General features: G+C 40.0%; 2 protein-coding genes across 2 annotated transcripts in view; both read left to right on the top strand.

The window, feature by feature from the left end:
* Nucleotides 1-3,753, top strand: part of LOC107656895 (capping actin protein of muscle Z-line subunit beta) — a 17,356-nt gene extending 13,603 nt beyond the window's left edge. The window contains 1 exon segment of the mRNA XM_016444832.1: nucleotides 3,003-3,753. Within this exon segment, the coding sequence (XP_016300318.1) occupies nucleotides 3,003-3,096 (94 nt within the window). The 3' untranslated portion in view covers nucleotides 3,097-3,753.
* Nucleotides 3,754-6,003: 2,250 nt separating this feature from the next.
* The window catches only part of LOC107656894 (cadherin EGF LAG seven-pass G-type receptor 2-like), a 56,503-nt gene continuing 41,383 nt past the window's right edge, over nucleotides 6,004-21,123 (top strand). Inside the window, 1 exon segment of the mRNA XM_016444831.1 lies at nucleotides 6,004-9,507. Coding sequence (XP_016300317.1) covers nucleotides 6,006-9,507 — 3,502 coding nt within the window. The 5' untranslated portion in view covers nucleotides 6,004-6,005.

The raw sequence follows: 21,123 nt of genomic DNA, 5'->3' as shown, positions 1-21,123 counted from the left end.
AGATATTCTTTGTTTCATTATTTAAATGCATCTGTTTTTATTTATATTTTATTAATTTTTCATTTCTTTATTATTTGTTATTTTGTTTGTTTTAGACTATGCACTTTAAGTGCTGTGCAAGTATATAAGTGCAAGTGTGACTGTGTGTGTGTGTGTATATGTATGTGTATATATATATATATATATATATATATATATATATATACTGTATATATGCTTTTCATATTATATTTATAATTTTATCATTTATTGTAATTATTTAATTCATGTATTTGTATTTTATTATTTTTTATTTGTTTTGAATTATAATTTTTTTAGGTTACGCCGTTCGAGTTCTGTTTATTATTTTAATAATAGTAAGTGATTCAGTGAGTCCAATTTAGTAAACTCATTCAGACAGTAACCTCTGAGTTAGCAAGTCTTCTTGAATGAATCATTCAAAGAACTGGTTCATAAGAGTCATTTGTTTATGAATCAGACGTGTTGTATGGTATTGCGCACAGCCAGCAAAAAATACTGAATAGATTAACGTGTTTTTCTTTTATGAATCAGAAAATTGACTTTTTACCCAGTTTCCATATTTCTCATATGAATGTCCAATACAGTTTTGTTTTGTTTTATTAAGTCACTTATTACGTTAACAGATATATTTGGATTCATTTCAGATTCGAATTCATTACAGATTCATTACAGATTTAGATTCATTAGATTCATTACAGAGTCAGATTCATTGCAGATTCATTACAGATTCGGATTCATTACAGATTCAGATTCATTACAGATTCGGATTCATTACAAAGTCCGATTCATTACACATTTAGATTCATTACAGATTCAGATTCATTACAGATTCAGATTCATTACAGATTTGCTACAGATTCAAATTCATTACAGAGTCAGATTCATTACATATTCGGATTCATTACAGATTCAGATTCATTACAGATTCGCTACAGATTCAAATTCATTACAGATTCAGATTCATTACAAAGTCCGATTCATTACACATTCAGATTCATTACAGAGTCAGATTCATTACAGATTCATTACAGAGTCTGATTCATTACAGATTCAGATTAATTACAGGTTCAGATTCAATACAGATTCAGATTCATTACAGATTTATTACAGATTCAGATTCATTACAGAGTCTGATTCATTGCAGAGTCTGATTCATTGCAGAGTCTGATTCATTGCAGAGTCCGATTCATTACAGAGTCCGATTCATTACAGATTCAGATTCATTACAGATTTATTACAGAGTCCGATTCATTACAGATTCATTACAGAGTCCGATTCATTACAGATTCAGATTCATTACAGATTTATTACAGAGTCCGATTCATTACAGATTCATTACAGAGTCCGATTCATTACAGATTTAGGTTCATTACATGTTCAGATTCATTACAGATTCAGATTCATTACAGATTCATTACAGAGTCCGATTCATTACAGATTTAGATTCATTATATGTTCAGATTCATTACAGATTCATTACAGAGTCAAATTCATTACAGATTCATTACATGTTTAGATTCATTACATGTTTAGATTCATTACATGTTCAGATTCATTACAGATTCAGATTCATTACATGAATCATTACAGATTCATTACAGAGTCCGATTCATTACAGATTCAGATTCATTACAGATTCATTACAGAGTCCGATTCATTTCAGATTCATTACAGATTCAGATTCATTACAGATTCTGTTGAGGTTTCCTCATATTTTCACTCTCTGTCTGTCTGTGGTTTGTTGCTGTCGGGCTCCAGATCTATCGAATCTCTCCCTGATAATCAAAAGTACCGTCAGCTGCAGCGGGAGCTCTCTCAGGTTCTGACCCAGCGTCAGATCTACATTGACTAGGGTCAGAGCTGTTTGCGTGTGTTCGCCTGCACACCTTCTTAACAGACACACTAACTGCATGCAGGTGCATTCTGGGTACTGCTCATCAATATTAAACGAGCGTTCATAAACCTCCAGTGTGGTTTAAACTGTAGTTTAATGCAGTGTTTATGAGGTCAAGTTCGTTTTTTATTGCACAGTTGAGTTGTTTTCTCAGGGTTTACATGGGTCCTTAAAAGTCTTACATTTGGTTTGATCAAATTTAAGGCTATAAAAAGTCTTAAATCTTAAATAGTATAATAAAAGTATTAATCATTATTGAGCACCATTGACGAATTGACAGTGTTTGTTACCGTTTTTATATTATAATATGTTGTAGATGGTTATAAGATGCATATTTTATGTCTTTCATCTTTTTGAATGAGCAGGTGAAGTAGTAAAGCATAGACATTTCAAAATAAGAGTCCTGCTGTATTTCAGGCTTGTTTATGATAAGAAGTCCCTCATTATGCAAAACGTTTTTTTCTTTACTTAAAATTATTGGTATGTTGTTCCCATATTTCCCTTCTTTTTTTTTTAATGAGCAGCTGAACTTTTAAGACATAAACATTTCAAAATAAGAGTCCCAGTGTATTTATATTCTTATATTTTATATTATATATAAATATATTTAATATATAAACATAATTTTTTTCTAAAATATATACATGCATGTGTGTATTTATACATACATAATCAATATACACAGTATACGCACATATATATTATGTAAACAAACACTTTTATTTTGGATGCGATTAATCGCGATTAATCGTTTGACAGCACTACTTGAAACTCGTTATCGTATCAGCAAAATCCAATATGGATGGACCTCTAATTTGTGTGTATTGATTTTAATACAACTTTAATACATATGTCTTGAGTGTTTTACCCTGTTTTGCTGTTGTAAGTTTGCCTGTTTAATAAAGTAAATCTCTGAGATACCAGATTTATTTTAAGGCTGTATGGGTTTGTTCTTTAACAGCATGTGGTGTTCGTTTTATTTGTGCAGGTCTTGAAAAAGATCTTTGATTTTAAATCTCTCCAGAAACCTGTACGCTGACGAAATAAACCTGTCTCACTCTCCCCTCGTTTCTTTCGTGTTTTTCAGGAGCGTTCAGATGCTGGCGGATAAATCGAAGCAGGAGGCTCTGAAGAACGACCTGATGCAAGTGCTTAGCCAACGCAGCAAACAGCAAAGCTAGAGACGATCACCTGCCCGTCTCTCTCTCCGTCTGTCTGTCTCACTCTCTCTGTCTCTCCACCTCAAGGCTGTCTGTCTGCATCTGCGCAAAACAAAGGAAATAAGAGAAAAGGCTACGCTTTTTGTTTTTGTATTTCGGCTCACGTTTCACCTCACCCATCTCTCTCTCTCTGGTCTGTAATCATGTTGTATTAAGACAGCGTCTGATTGGCTCTCGGTGACATCATCGCAGTGGGGGCGGAGCTTTTCTCCCGCCATCAGAAGAACAAGTTTTCTCGTAGTCTTACCCGTCACGTACGCGCGTCAGGAATAAATGAGGAGCGGGTGATTATATAAATATATATATATAAATATACACACGTATGTATGTATTATGACCATTGTCTTGCTGGTAATATTAAACTTTCTGCTCGAGTCCATGCAGACGAGTGTGTTTTACGCGAGTGTGTTTAACGTGTGTTTGTGTCATGAAGCAGCAAACATATTCCCCTCTCTGTCCATCTGGGAGCGTCAGACGGTTTCGTTGTTTTCTTCGGGTTGGATTATTATTTGTCGAGTTTTCTTTTGGTTTTTATTTTTATTTTTTTTTGTTTTTTGTAAAGCTTACAGTTTATGTTGTATTAGGGCCTCCAGCAACAATAAAAACAGGAAAAACTGAGCCTGCGTGCTTTGTGTTTGTATAAAACGTTTTCTGGTTTTCTCACGGGTCATATCACGATCACTCTCTTCTCACATAATCAGTTACACGTAACCAATATTTCATGAACAGTTATTCATTTTCTAAGTAGCCATATAATAGCCATGTCATTATCACAAATTACACACTTATCGCTTTTAACCGCTCTGGTGATTTAATCTTAATGGAATGAATAGTCACATAATTCTGTTTGTGGTTGTCGAGGGGAGATTTACAGATTTAGTCATCTAGACGCAGGGAGACAAATCTTTATATACACGGAAGCTTTTAAAAAATCTTTCGAAACAATTGATCATGGCTTACTATTGATGAAATTAGAAAGATATGGTATAAGAGGGCTAGCTTATTCATGGTTAGGAAGGTATCTTGAGGATAGATATCAATATGTTAGCATGAATCGTGATTTATTGAAGGTTACTTGTGGTGTACCACAGGGTTCGGTGTTAGGCCCTAAATGGTTTGTACTGTATATAAATTACATTTGTAAGGTGTCTTGAGTATTGAAAGTTGTCTTATTTTTTGATGAGATGCTAACAGGTTCTTATTGAATTTTAGTAAAACAAAGTGTATATTATTTTATAATCGGCAAACTGTTAATCATGTGAGAAATTTGGATTAAAAAATAAATAAAAAATAGGTGTCAGTAAAATTTTTGGGTGTAATTGATAAATCATGTTGGAAAACATTAATAATGTCGAAATCAACTAGTATTATATAAAACCAGAATCATAGTTCATTATATATGGTATCGTTCTCTCATATGTTAATTATTGTATGGGAGTATAAGGAAACAAAATAAACAGAAATCAAATTTATGTTACAAAAGAGAGCTATAAGGATGTTCGTATCGTATTTATTTATTGATTCTTTACTACCAATTACTCCTGATATTTATTTATTATTATTATTATTAAAAAATAATTTTTTTGCTACTTTGTCTATTTTTATTCTCAGAAAAAATCCCGCGAGTTGCTGGGCAGATTAGAACATTTGATAATATATGTGAGAACTTTATGATACGTGAAGTAAAATATTAATCGGTTTTACTAAACGCTCGTGTTAGACCATAAGTCATATGTAGCATTAGTCAGTAATTAACAGTAATGTAAAGATTCAGTAGATCATTTCCTGGGAAACGTGTTTAATTTGATCCAGGGTCTTCCTCCAAATGAACAGCTCCCTCTAGCGGTGAGCAAACACAAGCGCACTTCACAAGACAGGTGCAGCTGTTCATTTAAATACTCCAAATATGTGTACATATAAACGTATTGGTATTTAAATGTGATTATGCACAACAGACAGCAGAGGGCGCCAGAACAACACAAAAAAACACTTCCGGAGTTTAAAAGAAGCATGTAAACAGCTCGCTCTGGCTTTACGCACAAACGACCTCTTTCACTGATGCCTGAAATGCTTGTTTTAATGCGGGTTTCAAATGCATGACTTGTATTTGTGCATTCATAAATGAGTATTTTGTTTACATAGCTAAGCAGAAGAAACAACTCAACCAAACTATGACCATAAATATTTGATTTTAGTTTATAGTTGTTATTTGGAGATTTTCCTTCCTGCTTGGTTATATTTTGGGAACCAAATGTGAACATCATGAGAACGTTCTCTCACCAAAAGATAACGATTAAAAACAACAGACAGAATTTGTAATGGGTTATAAAGGGACTTGTATTGGTTTTAATGTAAGCTTCTCTACTGGTAATTGTTCACCTTCTATTGGTAGCTTCTTAAAACCAATACATCCTAATGGAATATGTCCCAAAACACCCTACAGAGAACCATTTTTAATGGTTTTAATGGTTAAAAGTTGATGGTTTGTAATGGTATTTGTAGTGGAAACTATTAGAATTTCTGTGATGGTTGTTTTTTCAGCAGGGCAGAACCAAAATATGTGACTTTTCCATAGATAAGCGTCTTTAATGCAGCTCTTCTCTCAGTCTTGATGCAGATCTGTTTGATCTGAATGCGCAGCTCTGGCCGGTTGTTTTGGGGCCATTGCAGTTGCCCTTTTAAGATCTGCGCCCCTCTCCCTTTCTCTGTGAATCAGGTTTATGTTAATGATCCCCTCCCCAGACTCGATCCGTGTTCACTGGAGGTGTGTGTGTGTGTGTGTATGTGTGTGGATCAGCATGGAGACTCGGCACGCCAACTTTGCGGAGAAAAACTGGCTTTAATTCATTCGCCGCACGCACCGAGGAGCGATGAAGCGGGATTTGTTGCTCTTTGTTTTGGGGTGGCTCAAACTCCCGTGGCTCGTGGATTGCTTCGTTGTTCATGTGAGTGAGAATGCGGGAAAGGGCACCGCGATCGCCGGTCTGGAGCGAAGCGCCGCTTGCGCGCTGGAGCAGCTCATCATGCCGCGCTTCGCCCGGAGTCTCCTGCGCCCGTATGCGGGTGTTCTGACTCTTTCTGACGCTTTGAACTGCGACTCGGTTCTTCTGAACCCGTTCAGCGTGTACGCGGTCGCGGAGTGTTTGGATAACGCGTCCGGTTTTAGACACCTCGTAACGAGTCGGTATGATGTGCACGTACACGCGAAGAACTGCGGGAGGGAACGCAAACGGGAATCAAATAACCTGGACGTGGAGATTATAAGTTTAACAGACGCGACTGCAAAGTGCCGCGAGGCGAACACTGCTGTTTTCCGGGTGTTTGGTGTGTTACCGGGCAACTGTAACGTAACCGGGACTTCAGCGCTTTATATCTCCAAAGGGACGCTGTTCACTTCCGCTCCGCTGTGTTTCACTCGCGACTCGTTGCTGGAGTTTACGCTGCGCTGCGAAAGAGGCGCACGTCGTGGTTTCGCGCATGCGCATTGGCGCGTGGGCCGCGGCCCTTTCACGCAAGCGCACCTGAGGAAGGTGCTGCAGCGGGCCGCGGGTTCGAACTCGGGTCTGCTGAGCAGAAGGAAGAGGAACGTCAACAATAACCCTCAGTTCCAGCCTCCCATGTATCAGGTGTCCGTTGCGGAGAATCAACCAGCTGGGACTTTTGTTGTTGTTTTAAAAGCATTTGACCCGGATGAGGGTGAAGCTGGAAGGCTGGAATATTTCTTAGAGGCATTGTTTGATAGTCGCTCCAACAATCTCTTCACTGTCGACTCGTCAAGCGGAGTCGTTTCCACCGTGGAGATACTAGATAGAGAAACTAAGGACATGCATGTTTTTAGGGTCACGGCGGTTGATCATGGAACGCCACGACGTACGGCAATGGCCACTCTTACTGTAACGGTTAGCGATACGAACGATCACGACCCTGTATTTGAGCAGCAGGATTATAAAGAAAGCGTACGTGAGAATCTGGAGATTGGTTACGAGGTTCTAACTGTGCGCGCCACGGATGGCGACGCTCCCGTTAACGGAAACATCCTTTATCATTTGCTGAACAACAACAATGGGACTAACGATGTTTTTGAGATCGATTCCCGGTCTGGCGTTATTCGCACGCGAGGACTGGTTGACCGCGAAACGGTCGAATCCTATGTGCTTCTAGTCGAAGCCAACGACCAAGGACGGGATCCCGGCCCCCGAAGTGCGACGGCGACCGTCCACATCGTCGTGGAGGACGATAACGACAACGCGCCGCAGTTCAGCGAGAAACGCTATGTCGTTAAGGTTCCCGAAGACTTGACGCCCAACACTGAAATCCTGCAGGTGACGGCGACAGACCAGGACCGCGGGAACAACGCCGTTGTCCATTTTAGCATAATGAGCGGCAACACAAGGGGCCAGTTTTACATCGATGCCCAAACGGGAAAATTAGATTTGGTGAGTCAGCTGGATTACGAGATGAATAAAGAGTACACGCTTCGCATTCGAGCGCAAGATGGCGGACGCCCGCCGCTCTCCAACATCAGCGGCCTTGTCACAGTGCAAGTACTGGACGTTAACGACAACGCTCCGATATTCGTAAGCACTCCATTCCAAGCTACAGTGCTGGAGAACGTTCCAGTTGGATATTCCGTCATTCATATTCAAGCCGTAGACGCCGATGCGGGAGATAATTCCCGTTTGGAATATCATCTCACAGAGACCACGCCCAACTTCCCGTTCACCATCAACAACAGCACTGGCTGGATCGTCGTAGCATCGGAACTGGACAGAGAAAGCGTAGACTTCTATAGCTTCGGAGTGGAGGCGCGAGACCACGGAACGCCACCCATGTCCTCGTCCGCTAGCATCAGCATGACTATTCTAGACGTTAACGACAACAACCCTGAGTTCACGCAAAAGGCCTACTACATGCGTTTGAACGAGGACGCGGCTGTAGGAACGAGTGTCGTCACCGTGTCCGCCATCGATCAGGATATTAACAGCGTTGTTACGTATCAGATCTCGACTGGGAATACGAGAAACCGTTTTTCCATCACTAGCCAGAGCGGCGGAGGCCTGATTACACTCGCGCTACCGTTGGACTATAAACTGGAAAGACAGTACGTCCTCACCGTAACGGCGTCTGACGGCACGCGCTTCGACACCGCTAAGGTTTACGTTAACGTAACGGACGCTAACACGCACAGGCCGGTTTTCCAGAGTTCGCATTACACGGTCAACATCAACGAAGACCGGCCTGTCGAGACGATCGTAGTGATGATTAGCGCGACGGACGAGGACACAGGCGAGAACGCTCGAATCACGTACTTCATGGACGACAGCATCCCGCAGTTTAACATCGACCCGGATAGCGGTGCGGTAACCACGCAGATGGAGCTGGACTACGAAGATCAAGTTTCCTACACGCTCGCCATCACGGCTCGAGACAACGGCATCCCGCAGAAATCCGACACCACTTACTTGGAGATCCTGGTGAACGACGTGAACGACAACTCGCCCGTGTTCCTTCGCGACCGTTACTTGGGCTCAGTCATGGAGGACATTCCCACGTTCACCAGCGTCCTGCAGGTGTCCGCGACCGACCGAGACTCAGGCCTTAACGGACGCGTCTTCTACACGTTCCAGGGTGGAGAAGACGGAGACGGAGACTTCATCATCGAGTCAACTTCTGGGATCGTACGAACCCTGCGACGCCTTGACCGAGAAAACACGCCCGTTTATAACCTCCAAGCCTTCGCGGTGGATAAAGGTGTTCCGCCGCTCAAGACGCCGGTTGATATTCAGGTGACCGTTTTAGACGTAAACGACAACCCGCCAGTGTTCGAGAAAGATGAGTTTGATATCTTCGTAGAGGAGAACAGTCCCATCGGGCTCGTGGTGGCCCACATATCTGCGTCAGACCCAGACGAAGGCAGCAACGCTCAAATCATGTACCAGATCGTCGAAGGCAACATCCCTGAGGTCTTCCAACTGGACATCTTCTCCGGCGAGCTCACCGCTCTGACCGACCTCGACTACGAGACGCGTTTGGAGTATATCATCGTAGTTCAAGCCACGTCTGCGCCGCTGGTCAGCAGAGCCACGGTCCACATCAAACTCATCGACAAGAACGACAACGTCCCCGTCCTCAAGAACTTCCAGATTATATTTAACAACTATGTAACCGATAAGACCAACAGCTTCCCGTCGGGTGTGATCGGCCGGATCCCGGCTCACGACCCGGACATCTCCGATCAGCTCCACTACAGCTTCCAGGCTGGAAACGAGCTGAATTTGGTACTTCTGAACCAGAGCACCGGAGAGATCCGACTCAGTCGAGCCCTGGACAACAACAGACCGCTGGAGGCGTCCATGAAGATCTCCGTCTCGGGTAAGAACCTGCTTCAGATCTTTCAATTAGTGGTCGACCGATATTGGTTTTTTGACAGCCGATGCCAATATCTTAGAGAGCAGGGTGGCCGATATAAAACCGATATACCGTATTGACCCGAATATTTACCATACTTTCAAAACAAAAATTCAAATAGGAAAAATATGCAATATGAAAATAATTGAAGACAAAATGTGTTTTACTGAGAAAAAACAAGATTTGTTTTTTAAAAAGCCTTTTTCCAAAAGGTACATCTGGAAAAAGGGGGGTCATTTTATAATCAGGGTCGTCTTATATTCGGGCCAATACGGTATATATATCATTTTTATTAATTCTAATTAATATTTAAGAAATTTGAAAATGATAAATGTGTAAATTAAGCTGAATTCGCACAGACTGACCGTCACACAGAAAACACGCGATCATGCAGGATACAAACGCGCACTTTATAAGATCTCACAGCTAAGTCTGCAAGGTTTGTGAAATTAAATGCTTATCAGACATTCAAAGATCTGTTTAAATGATATAAACGTGTATTTGCTAAATGCTGGGTAAACAAGAAAGTATTACGATTGCCTTTCTATTACTAATAATATAAAAGCAATCATTATAGTACTTTTTTGTATAGCTTTTAATTCCTTTGTTTAACATCCTATCTGATTATTAGACAGACTTCTATTCCTATTAGAAAGAACTCTTAAATTGTGACAGCAGACAATGAGTGTGAGCGCTGTGTGCTGTCGTTTTCAGAGCCGTCAAAATAAAAGTCCCGCCTCGGACATATCGGCCAAACAGATAAACTTATCGGCTGATACCGATATTTGAAAAATGTCAAATATCAGCCGATATATCGGCCTTGGCAATATATCGGTCGACCACTACTTTCAATGTGCTTGTTTTGTAGGACTGAGCGCTTGCGTGACATCTGTGCATTTGTAGGTCGGCAGTGATGTATAATACATGACCTTTGCTCCAACATGCAGTGGCTCGGTATTAATAAATGAGCGAGTGAATGGATGTTGGTTTAGCAGATCTGTCTCCATTTGCTTCAGGTTATTTGACATTGAAGCAGATCCAGTGTAGTGCGCATTAACTGCTAGTCATGAATGTGCAGTGGTCGGTCTTCACGTGATTGCGTGACTGTGGCCTGATGGACGGCCGCTGGAGAAACACGCTCAGCTGCATTCATGATTTTTGTTCATTCTGACAGAAAAGATGCATTACAAGCCAATTAATATGAGACAAAACTGCAGGACTAGGTCTGTTTTGTAGAGTTTTAATGGTGCTGACAGAAACGCTCGCTCAGTCAGTGATGTTTAAACATCTCTTTATTTTACAGGGCTCAATAATTCAAAATATCCAAGACCGATTGTGTAAGTCTGTAAGACATAAAAACGTAACACATCAAATGTTGAGATTTAGCACTGGTGCAGTGGATACACTGGCCCTCAGTGGCCCCGGGCATCAGGACATCCTCATTGTTGAGCCCTGATTTACATGCAGTTCAGCTGCTCTTTGTGTCTGTGAGGGTCAAGGGTCAGATGGCCAGCGCGGATCATCTCTCTATCAGTGGTGTAAAGAGCTGTTAGCGGCCGTTAGCACAGCGCCAGGACTTGTTTTTGTAGCGCTGAGCCTCGAGAGTGTGTTTAATGAAAGAGGAAGAGGCCCTAGTGACACCTGAGCGTGTGTGTGTGTGTGTGCGTGTGTGCGTGTGTGTGTATGCACTTATAGATTGATTCATACGTGTTTAACAGCTGCTGCCACGTCTCATCCAATCAGAGAGCAGCACTCAGTGCTCACATCACACCTGCTGAGAGAGATAAAAATACTGCTGAGGAGGAGTGTGTCGCACTAGAGGTGTGTGTGTGTGTGTGTGTGTGTGTGAGTGCATGTGAGTGCGTGTGAGTGCGTGTGTGTGCGTGTGTGTGTGTGTGTGTGAGTGCATGTGAGTGCGTGTGAGTGCGTGTGTGTGCGTGTGTGTGTGTGTGTGTGAGTGCATGTGAGTGCGTGTGAGTGCGTGTGTGTGCGTGTGTGTGTGTGTGTGTGAGTGCATGTGAGTGCGTGTGAGTGCGTGTGTGTGCGTGTGTGTGTGTGTGTGTGAGTGCATGTGAGTGCGTGTGAGTGCGTGTGTGTGCGTGTGTGTGTGTGTGTGTGAGTGCATGTGAGTGCGTGTGAGTGCGTGTGTGTGCGTGTGTGTGTGTGTGTGTGAGTGCATGTGAGTGCGTGTGAGTGCGTGTGTGTGCGTGTGTGTGTGTGTGTGTGAGTGCATGTGAGTGCGTGTGAGTGCGTGTGTGTGCGTGTGTGTGTGTGTGTGTGAGTGCATGTGAGTGCGTGTGAGTGCGTGTGTGTGCGTGTGTGTGTGTGTGTGTGAGTGCATGTGAGTGCGTGTGAGTGCGTGTGTGTGCGTGTGTGTGTGTGTGTGTGAGTGCATGTGAGTGCGTGTGAGTGCGTGTGTGTGCGTGTGTGTGTGTGTGTGTGAGTGCATGTGAGTGCGTGTGAGTGCGTGTGTGTGCGTGTGTGTGTGTGTGTGTGAGTGCATGTGAGTGCGTGTGAGTGCGTGTGTGTGCGTGTGTGTGTGTGTGTGTGAGTGCATGTGAGTGCGTGTGAGTGCGTGTGTGTGCGTGTGTGTGTGTGTGTGTGAGTGCATGTGAGTGCGTGTGAGTGCGTGTGTGTGCGTGTGTGTGTGTGTGTGCGTGTGTGCGTGTGTGTGTATGTATATATATATATATGTGTGTGTGTGTGTGTGTGTGTGTGAGTGAGAGAGAGTGTGTTTTTTTTCTGTCATTGTGTTTGTGCTGTGAGTGTTTGTGATGCCTGCAGGTTGTTTTGTATCGTGTGCATCAGGTTCAGTGTGTGTTTGCTCTTCAGATGATCATGTTTCCAGCATCTGTTTGGCAGATTATGAGATGCTGATGTGTCTTTCCCTGCCACACAGTAAATAGCAGTAAAGCTTTCACCGATGAAACACTGAGATGGGAATTGTGTTCATGAGCGTTCACATACAGATGCTTTTAGATATTCAGTGTTTATGTCTTTCAGTGTTCAGTGTTCTTCTGCTCTCTCTGTTAAATGTTCAAAGTCACTATGAATTCAAACGGCTTTCCCAAACTTTCTTAAAAGTAAGTGGCTGGTTGTGTTTCTGAGGTGTGTTTGTGTAACTGAAGTCATCTGCTTTCTCTATAGGACACTTATGAAGGAACACGCTGTCTTCAAGTTCTCGTAGATGTTGTATTTAGTTATCAGGCTCTTTAGAAGAAGTTTATTCGGTTAATGTTTTAAGTGTTGTCTTCAAGTCCTGCTAAGCAGTTGCTTTATGAGCTTGAAGTCATAATAATAATAATAATTATAATAATAGCTATCATCATAACTATGACTAAAACTATGACGATAGAGATATTAGTCTCCACACCAACAGATAAAAACAGCAGGATGCATTCTGATTGGCTGTCATTGTTCATCAGCTTAAAAAATCTATTTCTAATATAAAATCATTCCTCTGTAGTGTTTTCGTTATAAGTGTGGTGTGGATTTCACTATTCTCCTAAAGTTAGAGCGATTATTAAAACTGTATGGTTATATAGTTGTATTAGTATAATTATCGTTATAGTTATTAGTAGTATAGTCTATTCTCCTTTAGAGCGATTATTAAAACTTTATGGTTAAATATATATATAGCCATTCTCTTAGAGTGATTATTGAAACTATGGTTATAGTTATTGTTACAGTTATTTTTATTATTATAGTTTCATTATAGATAATGTTTTGGTAAAATTGTGTTGATTATTAAAGCTGTTTCATACATAAATTGTTATTATAGTCATTATCATTGTTATAGTTACTATTATAATGTTATAGTTGTGGTGTGGATTTCACTATTTTATAGCGATTATTAAAACTATATCACGAAAGTACTTTCTTAGAGTTTGAGTAGTTATTAAGACTGTTATGGTTATTAGTTATCATTGTAGTTATTGTTATCATTATAATATTTTAGTTATCGTTATTGTTATAGTTAGTTATCATCATAGGTATTTTATTTATTGTTGTAGTTATCATTATAGTTATTGTTATCATTATAATTATTTCAGTTATCGCTATTACTATAGTTATCCTTATAGTTATTAATTATCGTTGTACTCTAGTTATCGTTATAGTTATCATTAGTTATTGGTATCATAATTATTTTAGTTTTAATTTCATCATTATATTTGTCATTATCGTTATAATTATTATTGTTTTAGTTATCGCTATTTTTATAGTTAACATTATAGTTATTTTAATTATAGTTGTAGTTATCATTAAAGGTATAGTTATCATTATAATTATTTTAGATATAATTATATCATTATAGATATTGTTATTGTTATCATTATAGTTATTGTAACAGTTATTTTAATTAATGTTGTAGGCATCATTATAGCTATTGTTTGTTGCTGTAGTTGTTTGTGGTGTGTAACTTTAGTCGAATGAATGGCTTTATTTGGCTATTAATTGATCACTGCTGTGTTTTCTGCTATCGTGGTTGCTGTGGTTTGAGCGTTTAGCGTGTTGCAGTGTGTTTTCGGCGGTCAGGCTGGTTTCGGTCTCTCGTCTGTGTGTTGAGTGTGTTTCTGGGGTCATCAGTCAGAACTTCACCTCCTCGTGTTCACCTTCACTCTCTCTCTCTCTCTGCTGTTGTGTGTGTGTCTCTCGCCCCTCCTCCATGTCTTTCGGTGTCTTTTCTCTTGCGTGTGAATAATGCCGCTGAGAAATGCTTTTGTTAAGCACTGAGTCGCCATGACGACCTCAACAGAGCCTGAGAAATGCCTGCTGGGTGGGGCGGGTCACAGCGCCAGTGTGTGTGTGTGTGTGTGTGACGACCCGCGGGCCTTTTAACATGCTAATGCTCCGAGACTCTCAGGCCTCCTGGACGGCCTCCATAATGAAGAGTAATGTGAAGAATGTGTGTGTGTGTGTGTGTGTGTGAGTGAGGCCACAAATAAATACAAATGACCCAGGAAGCGTCTTGTGTGTGTGTGTGTGTGTGTGTGTGTGTGTGTGTGTGTCGTCTTCTTGTTTCCTGTTCAAACAGGCAGTCAGACGTCAGTTCTCTGATCAGCACTGCAAACACACAAGTGATGCTGGATCTGTGCTGCTTCGGTCCGTGTGTAACAACAGGGAAATGTGTTGCGTAGGAGGCGCGAGTGTGTGTGTGTGATTTCTCTGGATGGCTGTGAGTGGCTCTGAGCTCTTGATTTGTGAAGGTGTTTGTGAGCAGAGACTCAGACTGTCCTGATACTGACTGATTCAGTCCTGATGAACACATCTGTCCTGCTGCTGCTGCTGCTGAGAGTGGAATGGATTTGTGCCATGTGATTGGCTGATGAGGCAGAATTAGCCCCGCCCCCTGCTGAGCGCGCGCTGTTCCAGTCTGAGCTCAGGTGGAGGAAACACTCGTTTAGTTCCCATGACAACACACTCACTATCACTCACACACTCACAAATACAAACTCACTATTGCACTAGTGTTGGGTAAGTTACTCAAAAAAAGTAATCCACTACAAAGTACGAATTACTTCTTAAAAATTGCAGTTTGATTACATTACTGATTACTGCGTTTAAAAAGTAATCACTTTCTAAAAAGTAATATACTTTGAAGTTACTTTCAAGTTTACTTTACTTTTCAAGTTATCAAACCTAAAAAAAAAAAACTACGTAGTGATACTCTAAGGCTAGTTCTTTCATTAATTTAATATTGACTGAAAAATTACATACGCATTATTTATATACACTCGCAATATCAACAAAACGTTTTTTGTTGGTTTTGTAAAATAAAGGAACCCACAACCTTTGGGTTATGAGTCCGACTCTCTAACCATTAGACCACGACTTCATATCTTCCTGAAACGAGTCACTAAAATTAGCGAAAACGACATGCGAAATATATCTAAAGAAAGCTTGAAGTGTCTATTTTTTAAATGAAGTAAGTCATGTCGAAAACAAATATTCTCTGATAAAATAATCCGTATGAAACCAACGCGAGGTACAGTCTTTCCCGCCTGAGCTCAGCTGTACCGTGATCATGCCATCACACACTATAAGATAATCATCCACGCGAAACCAAGCTCGAGATGCGCGAACATGTAAAAGTCCACATCACCTCTGTAAACAAAGAAAGATTCAAGTTCATCTCGGCTACTTTTCGTTTTTGGAAGAAGACACACTGTGAGGAATAAGCCTTGAATTTACCTCAGAAGAAGAATGCGATGCGATGCGGCTTGATCCAGCGGAGGATCTCATTCTGAGTCATTTATACTTCTATCGCTCGCAATCTCCGGTGCTGTATTAAAGGGCATACTGATGCGCAAAACATGATTTTTACTTCATATTTTTAAAATTGCATTTGTAACTTAAGTAACGTACTTTTGTTGACATTAGTAACTGTAATGAAATTACATAAATTTAAAATGTAACGCATTACTTTACTGCGTTACCAGGAAAAGTAATTAGAATACAGTAACGCGTTATACCCAACTCTGGCACTCACGGACGTACACACATACACACACACACACACACACATGTTAACGTCCACTTCACCTCCGTAAACAAAGAAAGATTCAAGTTCATCTCGGCTAATTTTAGTTTTTGGAAGAAGACGCGCTGTGAGGAATAAGCCTCGAATTTACCTCAGAAAAAGAATGCGATGCAACGCGGCTTAATCCAGCGGAGGATCTCATTCTAATGAGTCATTTATTTTTACTTATATTAGTGTTACTGTGACATAAACTTGTACACATTCACTTGTTGAACTTTTCCCAAACTATAATGCCAGACTAAAATATGTGAAATGGAGTGCAACATTTGGAAATATGATAGGCAACCTGTCATAGCATTTAATGTTGTAGGACTCGTCTGCATTTTAGCTCGCAATCTCCGGTGGGGGGTAATGTCCTCATAAGTCACCTTCTCCTTGTAATACCTGTCATACCCATGTCATTATACAAATTTGTGTCCTCATATGTCACACATACACGCACACACACACTCACTCACACACACGCTGATGAATATGCAGGTGGTTTAATGGGAGTGGGCGTGTCTGAGAGCCTCTGATTGGTCTGTGGCAACTTAAGAGCTAGGATATTGTTACCATAGCAACAGGATGAATGTGATTAATGTTTCTAGATACCTAGAGTTGATTATAGATGCTAATAGAGTGAAAATGAGTCTGATAACACGAATAACAAAATCTATCTATCTATCTGTTCTAAACTGAAAACGGTGTGAGACAGCAGGCAAAGTCTGAACAGAAAGAGAAAGCGGTGTGAGTGATGAAGAGCGGCGGACTCATCCTCAGATGTAGGTCACAGATCGACCTCCACTCAAACACTGCAGATCTGCGGCTCCACAGGAATTCAGCCTGGAGTTTTTCACCAGGCTGATGATTAGAGGATGATGCTGAATATATATCTGATATCTGTGTGTGTGTGTCCTGCAATCAGAGCGACTCACACACACACACACACACACACACACAGGCAGTGATTGGCCTCTTGACGGCTTGATTACAGTGCTCAGCCGCTGCAGTGCATTGCGGGAGCCTCCAGTGCCGGTTTCTCCTCAGGTTTCACCTGCCGCTCGGGGAGATTGCACATCTCACGTTTCTATTGAGTTTGAAAGAATGTGAGAGTGAAACGCAGACGGGTTCAGACTGATGTCATGATGAACTCATCACTGCGTTCATGTCTGAGCTGTGATTGGCTGCTTCACCTGTCCATCAAACAGTGGGCGGCTTTCCTAATCAGTCACATATTGGAGATTTGTACATTGGAGTGAACGCTGATCATGAAGTGAAGACATCATGTTTGTGTAATTATCCATCGGAATAAACTGATTTAAAGGGGTCATATGATGCGATTTCAATTGTTCCTTTCTCTTTGGAGTGTTACAAGCTCTTGGTGCATAAAGAAGATCTGTAAAGTTGCAAAGACTAAAGTCTCAAATCCAAAGAGATATTCTTTATAAAAGTTAAGAGTCAGCCACACCTACCTAAAACGGCTCGTTCTAACACGCCCCCACATGTCTACCTCACTATGTGGGAAGATTTGCATAACGCCACCCAAATGTTCACGCAAAGAAAGAAGGCGTAACTTTTATTCTCGCTGTAGTATTGTTGTTGCCGCCGCCATGTCGTGAAGACGCTGTGTGCTTCGTTGTGAAAGCGAAACTACTTTGTTTGGTCTTCCAAAAGAGGACGATATCTGCTTCGTCATGCCTGGAGCTGATAAACACATTTCATTACACCAAATACACAAAATAATGTTCTTTTTAGCAGCATCATATGACCCCTTTAAGTGAACCATGCACAAATGATTCATCAAATCATGCAAGTGAACGATTCATTCATTCACTCGTATTTGTTTTGGAAAATCATCGAAATGAACCAGTTTGTTTAAAATGAGCTGTCCAACTTAGCTGATTCATTTAAGTGAACCATTCAATTGAACTGATTCATTGTAAGAGAACAGTCCAGAAGAATAGATTCTTTTAAGTGAACCGTCCCAATAAGAGTGTGTTTCCCAAAAGCATCGTTAGCTAATTAAGTTCCATTGAACTCTATTGGTAACGACAGAAATTGCAACCAGTTGCATAGATGCTTTTGGGAAACGCACTCTTGATCAGTTTAAGTGAACTGTACGAATTAACCAATTAATTTAAGTGAACCATGCAAATGAACCAATTCACTTAAGTGAACCACCAGAATGAACGATTCATTATAAGTGAACATTCCAAGTGAATGGATTCATTTAAGAGAAATGTCTAAATGAACTAAGTGAACCACCCAAACAGGGGTGTGTTTCTCAAAAGCATCGTTAGCTAACTATGGTCGCACCCTTGATCAGTTTAAGTGGACTGTACGAATTAACCAACTGATTTAAATGAACCAAGCTTAAATGCACCAATTGATTTAAATGCACCATGCAAATGAAACGATTCACGTAATGAACCATCAAAATGAACAGTCAGATTCATTACAAGTGAACAGTCCAAATGAACAGATTCATTTAAGTGAATTTTACAAATTAACCAAATCATGTGAACCGAACATAAATGAACCAGTTTAAGTGAACCATACAAATGAACCGATTCTTTATAAGTGAGCAGTCCAAATGAATGGATTAATTTAAGTGCAAGTCCAAATAAGCCAGCTGATTGAAATGAACAGTCGGAGTGATGGTGGTTTAGAGCGTGTGTCTGTGTGTTGTATGTCACATGTTCACGTGTCTTGCGTGTTTGTATGTAGGTTAAACTCAAGTCGTTTCTCAGGCTTTTTGTATCGGCTGTAAAACAGTGAATCTGCATCGAAGCTGATTTATTATCGTCATCGGCTGGTTTGAGCTCAGGTTTTGATTGGAGGGTGTGACTGCACTGACAGGCTGTTATTATTTGTTTTATTCAAATCAGTCAATTAAAAGCATGAAAACCTCTCGAGTCTCCAGACCTGGGTCATAAGCTACCAAATTAACTAAATATACATGATCAAAATATACTGTACAGAAACCTGTGGTCAGGAGTAAATATGTTAAGTAAAAAATATAAATGAAATAAAGGTCAAATTTTCCAGTTCGTTATTGACTATTATTTACATATTTAAATATACTAATTTAATTTCATTGTTGTTGTTTTTTAGTGTCAGTTTACTTTATTTTTGCCAGTGTTGCTATTGTTACCTAAAACTATTAAAAATCATTTTCATTAACAGAAAGCTGAAAGAACAAAATATGAATATTAGATGAAAACCTAGAAAACTTTAAAAACATAGTTAGAACATAATTAATTCTGAGTTAGAAATGTTGGCTTGGTAATTAACTGAAATTAAATATCTTTAACTTGAAGTACTAAAATGACTAAATCTAAAAGTGAAGTAAAAATAATTTAAAGCTAAATAGAAATATTAAAATAAACAACAAATTGTTTTTTTAAAGTAAAATTACTAAAGCTAAAATTAAAATGAGAATTGAAAATGTAAAAATTAAAGCTAATTCAAAATACTATGTGACCCTGGAGCACAAAACCAGTCATAAGGGTCAATTTTTCGAAATTGAGATGTATACATCATCTGAAGCTGAATAAATAATCTTTCCATTGATGTATGGTTTGTTAGGATAGGACAATATTTGGCTGAGATGCAACTATTTGAAAATCTGGTATCTGAGGGTGCAAAAAAATCTAAATATTGAGAAAATCATCTTTAAAGTTGTCCAAATGAAGTTCTTAGCAATGCATATTACTAATCAAAAATTAAGTTTTGATATATTTACAGTAGGAAATTTACTAAATATCTTCATGGAACATGATCTTTACTTAATATCCTAATGATTTTTGGCGTAAAAGAAAAATGTATAATTGTGACCCATACAATGTATTGTTGGCTATTGCTACAAATATACCCCAGCGACTTAAGACTGCTTTTGTGCTCCAGGGCCACATATATTAAGAATCATACTAAAATAACACTGATTTGATGTTGAGGTAAAAGAAGTGTAAATATGTCAGCTTTATCAGGTGAAACTGAAACACTGTCATGATTATAAGTGCAGTCTGAATGTGTTTGGTGTCTCTGGTTTGAAGAATGCATGCATTAATCTGCCTAATTTGTGTCTGATGAACGTGTTTGTTTGTTAGTGTAGTGTAGCGTTCGGTTTGATGTTGTAAGTGGTTCCCAGCATTCCTTTCTCTGTGTTTGGACTGCTGTCCTGGACCCGGATCAGATGTTTATTGGCAGGCGCTCGGAGCGGAGGATTAATGCTGTTTATTTGCATCCCGGTGGATTGGATGAGTGTTCGGTCAATTAGCGATCACTGCTAGATTGTGCTGAAGGAAACACTGCTCGTTAGAGCCAAAACCGTGATGGGAAGTTAGTCAAACTACAAGATATTCAGCATTTAAACAGTGGTGGACAGTAACGGAGTAGTTTTACTTCGTTACTGTACTTAAAGGGTTAGTTCACCCAAAAATGAAAATTAGCCCGTAAATTACTCACCCTCAAGTCATCCTAGGTCTATATGACTTTCTTCTTTCAGACGAATCCAGCCGGAGTTATATTAGAAATGGTCTTTGATCTTTCAAGCTGTTCAATGGCACTCAGCGGGTGTTGCATGCTTCAGTCCAAAAGAAGTTGGATGGAACTAATTTTGGACAGATGCATGCAACACCCACTGAGTGGCATTAAACAACTTGAAAGATCAAAGACTATTTTTAATATAACTCTGACTGGATTCGTCTGAAAGAAGTCATATACACCTAGGATGCCTCGGGGGTGAGTAATTTATGGGCTAATTTTCATTTTTGGGTGAACTAACCCTTTAAGTACATTTTTCAAGTATTTGTACTTTACTGGAGTAGTTTTATTTGAGTAACTTTTACTTTTACTTCACTATTAGTGCGAGTCTCCAGTGAACTGAATTCACAAGTAAGAACCGGGAGACTGATGCTGTTAAAAGTAAGTTACTAATGTCGAATTCTAGGATTAATTATTGTAACTGAAAATCATATTTAGGTCAAAACTGTCAGTTGTTTGTGAACTAAATCTGCTGTAAAGGGTGATCTATTTAAGCCCACTGAAATGCTTGA

The sequence above is a fragment of the Sinocyclocheilus anshuiensis genome, unplaced genomic scaffold, assembly GCF_001515605.1.
Source record: "Sinocyclocheilus anshuiensis isolate Anshui unplaced genomic scaffold, SAMN03320099.WGS_v1.1 scaffold2493, whole genome shotgun sequence".
NCBI classification, from domain to species: domain Eukaryota; kingdom Metazoa; phylum Chordata; class Actinopteri; order Cypriniformes; family Cyprinidae; genus Sinocyclocheilus; species Sinocyclocheilus anshuiensis.
This window is presented reverse-complemented; position numbering and strand designations above follow the sequence as displayed.